The 7,605-nt window shown below is 44.6% G+C and overlaps 1 protein-coding gene across 1 annotated transcript in view; it reads left to right on the top strand.

The window, feature by feature from the left end:
- Positions 1–517: 517 nt before the first annotated feature.
- pikfyve (phosphoinositide kinase, FYVE finger containing) overlaps positions 518–7,605 on the top strand; it is a 54,495-nt gene continuing 47,407 nt past the window's right edge. Inside the window, exons 1-3 of the mRNA XM_037686217.1 lie at positions 518–616; positions 3,649–3,848; positions 6,741–6,902. Coding sequence (XP_037542145.1) covers positions 3,665–3,848; positions 6,741–6,902 — 346 coding nt within the window. The 5' untranslated portion in view covers positions 518–616; positions 3,649–3,664. The remainder of the gene's footprint in view (positions 617–3,648; positions 3,849–6,740; positions 6,903–7,605) is intronic.

Genomic DNA, 7,605 nt, shown 5'->3' with positions numbered 1-7,605 from the left:
AAAACAGCGTTAGCTGTTTTCAAACACAAACTCAAAAAAACCCGCTGAGTTTCCGCGCAAGCGCACTGGAAGGCGGAGTGAGGGTTTTAAACCCCACAGTTTGTTTTCTCAGGCAACTTACAATAAGGACTAAATTAGATAAAACATTTATACGTTCAATGTTGTCGCAATTAGATGTAGATTTTAGCCTAAGTTAAAATCTGTAAATTGAAAAATAAATGTAAATACATTTCTTTATAAATTGTCTTTTCGAACCTCCGCTTCCTGCCACAGGTTTCGGTTTCCGGAGAACAGGAAAAATAAATGGATGAGTGGAGAAATGGATGTATAAATAAAATGTAAAAATAAATAAATAAGGCATTAACCAAAATTCGACTGCAGCATTATAGCCACTGCGTAAACGTTTGACCTACTTCAGTATACTTTTGATCCGAATAGTGATTCAGTCGATTTTTCAGATCCAGATTGGTGCCTCCTGTTCTCACTATCCGGAGTTTGATTAGTCGGGTCTGGATCTACTCCTTGTTTAAGTTAGGCTCCTTTGGCTGTTTGACAGCTACTTTTTTCCACAGTCTGTGTGCTCTCTCCAGTGATGTACACCTCCTTCAGGGATCAGGTATTTTTGGAGTTTACACCCTTGTTATTGTCACGTTAGTTCAGTCACATTTCCGAGGTAAACTAGTCATTGAACCGTTCACCGGCTAGTTAGCACAGGATGCTAACGCTAGCTATCCGGGCTAAAAACAGTAGCAGCTGTTAGCAACCATTAGCTTAGATGAGCCGTTCTGTGCTATATGCAGTTGATGCGAATCAGCTACATCAAAGCTGCGTGACTTGAACCAGTGTGGTGTTGGATGCTTCGTGGAAGCCAGGAGTGCGTGACGAGGCTCATCCGGATGTAGTCAAGCTCCGGCCTCTGAAGATCACATGATAAGCTGAGGGATGGGATCCCTCTACTTCTGCCTTCCTTTCTCCTTCTTATCTAACATGGCATGCATTGCCAACCCCGACTCCGTGGCCTTTTTAAAATGGTGAGTGGACCCGAACCGGAACCTCTGTGAGTCTGAATTAATAAAGAGAAAGGAGCAGAAATCTGTGGGAGTTTGTTGGAGTTAAGGGGATGAAGCAGTCACCTGTTCCTGTCACGAGTCAGGCTCTTGTGAGGAACAAACGGCGTTCCAGTTATGTTAATTAATTAATGAAAGTTCTTTTGTTGAGAACAGATAGTTGTTTGGCTACATGTCCACACCGAGTACGTGTTGTGAATGACTCTCAGCTACTACTACATAAAAGTTCAACCCATTCTCTGTTCAATTGACTGAGTTGGAGCCATTTGCGTGTTTTTTAAACGTGCATTAGCTGTGGGGCATCTTAAATTGGATCCACCATCTTAAATTGGATCCACTAAAAAGTAATCGGTTGTAGACGTTGATTCTTTTAATTAAAATCCCTCTGGGGGTTAACAAGACCGCTGTAAACACAGATAAAATGGGCCAGCTGTTGTTTAATTGGGATGTAAAATGGAGATGACAAGTTTAATTAATACTTAATATAATAATTTAATTTAACTTTATGCTATCTTAAAGTTTCAGATGGAATGGGTGTTGTATTGGAGACCGGCAGGAGTCAAAGGTGTTGTGCAGTTTGATCTCGCACGGTTTACAGTACAGCTGGAAAAGCCTTGACTGGCATGGTTTGTTTGGAGCATGGAGGTGGAGGGCTGATGGTTGGGGCCACCATGGGCACCTGGTGCAGTACCTGCTCTTCCACTCAGACAAAAGCATGATTCTAATTGCACTTTATTATAAACTAAAAAGTTAAAAATAGTTGCTACAGCTGCCCTCCCCAGCTTTGAGGTGGTTCAGTCCAACTGAGTGATGGACACTGCTCCTCAAACAGAGATCAGCTGTGGAGAGGAGTTCAGTTTTTAGGCTTAAAACTGTTTCTGGATCTGACTCGGACAAGCCGGAGTAAGAACCTTGACTAATACAAAGATATTCAGAATTGCAACATATCCTCAGGCTTATGAAAGTCAGAAGTGTGAAACTCTGTGTTAGTGATTCTGAGCTGAACAGAAATCGACACTTATCCATCCATCCATCCATCCATCCATCTATCCATTTTCTTCTGCTTATCCGGGGTCGGGTCGTGGGGGTAGCAGTTTAAGTAGGGAGGCCCAGACTTCCCTCTCCCCAGCCACTGGTCCAGCTCCTCCGGGGGAATCCCGAGGCGTTCCCAGGCCAGCCGAGAAACATAGTCCCTCCAGCGTGTCCTGGGTCTTCCTCTGGGCCTCCTCCCAGTGGGACGTGTCCGGAATCGACACTTATTTTAGACAAAATTTGGCCTAAAAGGGAAATGTGTGTACAAGGTTCGAGTATCTTTATTGTCATTCACATCACATGTGGTACATGAGGTGGAATGAAATTATGTGCTCAAGGTTACAGCCAAAAATAGTAAAAAATAAGAATATAAAAATATATAAAGAAAACCGATATAAGGATCTAAGATATCTGCTGAACACTTTTAATGTAAAATAATACGGTGTATTAAGTATTTAATATACTTGGTATTTATTTAGATACTTCTTATATTGTAAACGTCTACCTTGAGATTTTTATCAGAATTTAGGCCTCGTTCACATAAGGATATTTTTGAGTGGAACCAAAGTTTTTCTGCCACGGTTCAGCCGTTTGTATCCATGACATCAGTTCTCAGGTTCTAAAACCGAAGGTTTCTGAACCCTGGTCTCAGAGTGGAGATTCTGGAAATACTCCGCAGGTGAAGTCACTCCTGGCGGCTGCAGTCCAAAGTTTTTCTGCACTAACAACAGTTACAATAAATGGCAGAGAGCAGAGTGTTTTTGTGCTGCTCACCCTTTTTCAGTGTCTAGAAGAAAACCAACAACATCCTAGGTACAAATGACAACATGTGTATTCTCCATTGGATGCAACTGTGCTGACACTGCATGCAGCTGAGGGTTGCCATAAATAAACAATAAGCACGTTGATAAACATGAATACATATTTTTACCCCCCTCTTTTCTGTGCACGTGTTGCACACTGCAGTTGTCGCAACACTCGGCACGATGACAGTTTGGGTTTAAATACAATAATTTTATAGCAACAGTACAATTGTTAATCATTTTATATCTGGCAACCCTACCTGGTGTTAAACTACAGTGTTTCCATGTAAACCTGCTTTTGTGTGTGTTTATTTCTCCCAATAAACCTTAAAAAACCACTTAACGTTTCCAGATGTTCTCGTGGAAACAGGGTGCACGATGTGTAAGTAGAGAATCTAAACCCAGGTCTCCCAACAGATGGTGCCCAACAGTTTCCATTAGACCAGCTGGTCATTTGTCATCAGGTGGATTTTACTCTGATGTAAGGACCGCTGGTACATTGCATTTCTTTTAGTCCATGATTTTACGCCCCATGTTACGACGACCAGGCAGCTGTGGAGTGGACCAAAGGGTCAGATGCAAGGCCGTTTGCCCGACAGCTGAATCGTGGCCCAAACTTGGTCTCTCAGCTGGACGACGAGTTTAGAGTCGCGCTCGTTAATATGAAACTTTGAGTACCGCGGGTTGCAGACCCAGTTCTGGGATGTTTTTCAAGTCTAACTTTGTTTCCATGTGTTTGTCTTCAGTCGGATTAGCAGCGACATGGCTGCTGATGACAAGTCCTCGTCCTCGTCTTCAACGGAGTGGAGCGCTGAACAACCTGCCATCTCACCCTCCAGCCCCTCCCACCTGACCCACTTCAAACCCCTGACTCCAGAGGAGGATGAGCCGCCGCTCCGGTCTGCCTACAGTTCATTTGTCAGCCTGTTTCGTTTCAGCAGCAAAGGTGTGTCTTAAAATCTGTTGTAAGAGCAGGAATGGCATTTAAATTTCCTTTCCTTCTGGACTTGGAGAATGCGTTCAACCATGTCTCTCCAGGTGGGGGTGCTCTATGAATATGAGACTGGGGGTCCGTTGCTATGGGTCATCCAGTCCCGATACGAGCGGTGCGAGGCTTTGGTTCTGATTGCTGGCACTAAGTCGAACCCCTTCAGGGTGGAAGTTGGACTCTGCCTGGACTGCCCGTTGTCACTGATTCTGTTCATAACTTTCATGAACAGAATTTCTCGGCGGCACCAGGGGGGGCGAGGGAGCCCAGTCCATTACTGTGGTCCTGCTGGTGTCATCATGCTGTGATTGCCGTTTGTCATGGTACACAGCCAAGTGTGAAGCAGAAGGATGAGGTTCAGCACCTCCAAAAGGGTCAGATAAGTGTAGATGGACTCTCTGGGTCGAGAGTGAGGTTCTACCTCCGGTGGAGGAGTTCAAGTATCTCAGGGTTTTGTTCACAAGTGAGGGAAGAAGTGAGATCTACAGACGGATCGATGTAGATTCTGCAGTGTTGCAGACTCTGTGCCGGTCCGTTGTGGTGAAGTGGAAGCTGAGCTGTAAGAAGTTCAGTTGTCCAAGAGAGACTCTGAGTGGAGCTCCTCCATGCACATCCAGAAGAGCCAGTCAAGGTGGTTCAGACATGTGATAGGGATGCCTCCCCTGGGAAGTGCTCTAGCCATGTCCAACAAGGAGGAGACCGTGAGCATGCTGGAGAGGCTCTGTGTCTCATCTGGTCTGGGAACACCTTGGAGTCATCCCAGAAGAGAAAATGACAGAACTGATGGAACCTAAAACTTCTCAGAAACCCAGTCTAGCTTTTTAGTTTCCACCAACAGTGAACCTTCTTGTTCATCATTTCAGATTCTTGCTGCTGATGATCAGAACCGTTTACAACCAACTCTAACTTTATCTTTTCTTCCTTCCTTTAAAAAGTTCAGTGAGAGCATCGTTTCACGATCACGTCATGTGTTTTTTTTTTAATAATGTAATTTTCACCTTTCGTTGTTTCATTCTCACTCATGCTTGAGCCGTTTTATTGTTACTCATACCTTTGGTCTGTATCATTTGATGAGCAGGTCATATCCATCCATCCATCCATTAAACCCCACATTATCTACATTATATTTTGCTTGGTCCGAAGCCAGGTCTGGGGGCAGCAGCTTCAGCAGGGAGGTCCAGGCATCTCTTTCCACAGTCACCTCTTCCATCTCTTCTGGGAGGACTCCAAGACGTTCCCAGGCCAACTGAGAGAGAGACGTAGTCTCTCCAGCATGTCCTGGGTCTTCCCCGAGTTCTCCTACCAGTAGGACATGCCTGAAGCACCTCCCTAGGGAGGTGCCCAAGGAGATGCCTGAAGCACCTCAACTGGCTCCTCTGGATGTGGAGAAGCAGTGGTTCTACTCTGAGTCTCTCCTGATAACTGAACTTCTCACCCTGTCTCTGAGGGAGAGTCCAGCTCCTGCAGAGGAAACTCATTTCAACCTCCTGGATCCACGATCTCATTCTTTTAGTCTCTACCAGAGTTCATGACCAGAGGTGAGGGGAGGAACGTAGACTGACCAGTAAACAGACAGCTTTGTCTTACAGCTCAGCTCCCTTTTCACCACAACGGACCGGTACAGAGTCCACAATACTGCAGACACTGCACCAATCCATCTGTCAATCTCATGCTCCATTCTTCCCTCATTCATGAACAAGACCCCGAGATACTTGAACTCCTCCACTTGAAGCAGAACTTCACCCTGGACCTGAAGAGAACAATCCACCCTTTTCTGACTGAGGACCATGGTCTCAGATTTGAAGGAGCTGGTTCTCATCCCAGCTGCTTCACACTTGACTGTGAACCGTTCCAGTGAGAGCTGAAGATCACGGCATGATGACGCCAACAGGACCACATCATCTGCAAAGAGCAGAGAGGGAATCCTGAGACCACCAGACCGGACTCCCTCCGCCCCCTGACTGTCCATAAAAGTTCTGAACAGAATCTGTGAAAACGAGCAGCCCTGGCCAAGTCCAACTCCCACCCTGAAGGAGTCCGACTTACTACCGGCAATGAGAACCGAACTCTCGCACCGCTTGTATAGGGACCGGCCAACCCATAACAACGGGCCCCCAATCCCATACTCACAGAGCACCCCCCACAGTGTTTCTCAAGGAACACGGTCGAAAGCCTTCTCCAAGTCCACATATGTAGACGTTTTAAAGAGCAAGTCACCCTTTCATTTGCTCTCATTTTCATTTGCTCTCTATGTTTTCTGTTTAAGTTTAAAGTGCACAGCTGTGTTTGGTTTTGTTATGCAGGAAAACCCCATTTTATTTTTGAGACATTTATTTTGTGCAGTTTTCACGCTGTTTGTTAATAAAGGTGCCTGTGTGACAAGTGGGATTTGGGACTAAGCTTTGACTCTGAAATATATTTTTATTTTATGGAAAGAAAAATATTGAGATATATATTCTATATCGACATTCATCTTAAAATGTTGAGATATTAATTCTGGTCCATATCGTCCAGCCCTATTGCAGAGGCGTGCCAACCAAGACGGTCCCATAACATCCAGAACCTTAAGGAGATCAGGGTCATTGTTCCAAGTTAAAACTGGTTCTCAGCTGACACCCCTGACTGATTTAAAGGTCAAATAAATACACCTTTAAAGAAGTGGGCATCTTCTCTGGACATGGTCAGATGATCAGATGACTTGTTTAGGACTTGGACTTGATTTAGGACTTGTATGTCATGACTTTGGACTTGGTCCTGGTCCCAGTCCCACCACTGGTGGAGAGTCAGCAGGTAAGGGTTAAGAAGCGACAAATCGTTCCCCTTCATCTTCCCTCTTGTTTGTGTGAGCAGAGGAGGGCCGTCCTGTGTCCACAGCTTCAGAGAAGGATGTCTCTCATCCTACCCGTCAGTCAGAGAGACGAAGCCAGTCCTCCAGTCCCTCCCACTCCATCCACGGCTCGAGGACACATCGGAAGCAGCACCCTGAGCACGTCAAACGCACCAGTATATCTGGTAAGACACACAAACTTGTGTTTCTGTCCTTGTTGTATTATAATTCACATCTTGGCTCAAATCCCTGATTCTGAACCCAAGAAGGACATGCCACCACATTAGACCAGGCTTTGGTCCCCATGAGGGTTACCAGTCCTGACAGGGTAGGTGTGTGGACCTGAACGGTCATTAAAAGAAACAAAAACCAGGTCCACAGTGCAGATGAGGTTGCTCCCCCCCCAACACACACACACACACACTTTTTAAGGTTCTTGGTTGAGACATACTAGATGATATATTTTGTATTTAATATTTTTACTCTTTAAACAGACTATCTTAAATGTTTTATGTCTTTTGCTTCTATTAAAGTTGATTTAAGTAAAGGAAGAAAGTGTATTTAATATTTAGTTTGACACAGTTTGTTGATTAAAACAGAGTTAGTTGCTCATCATCACGTTCAGCCTTTAACGTTTAGAAGCTTTAAAAACTTCTTTTTCCTGAAGGCTGTATTTTATTCTGCTCATCATCTTAAACGTTTAAAGGACCTCAGTGTTTTCTGCAGTTTCTGTTTACTTAAAATGTGAAAAATGATTATTTTTAGTGATGGTCTGATGGCGTTCTGTCAGTCAGTTCTTCTTTAAACGTCACAAAGTTGGTATGATGTAAGAATATTTCAACTCCATCCATCCATCCATCCATCCATCCATCCATCCATCCATCCATC

Source organism: Nematolebias whitei, chromosome 13 (genome assembly GCF_014905685.2).
Source record: "Nematolebias whitei isolate Nwh7 chromosome 13, NemWhi1, whole genome shotgun sequence".
Lineage (NCBI taxonomy): Eukaryota > Metazoa > Chordata > Actinopteri > Cyprinodontiformes > Rivulidae > Nematolebias > Nematolebias whitei.
This window is presented reverse-complemented; position numbering and strand designations above follow the sequence as displayed.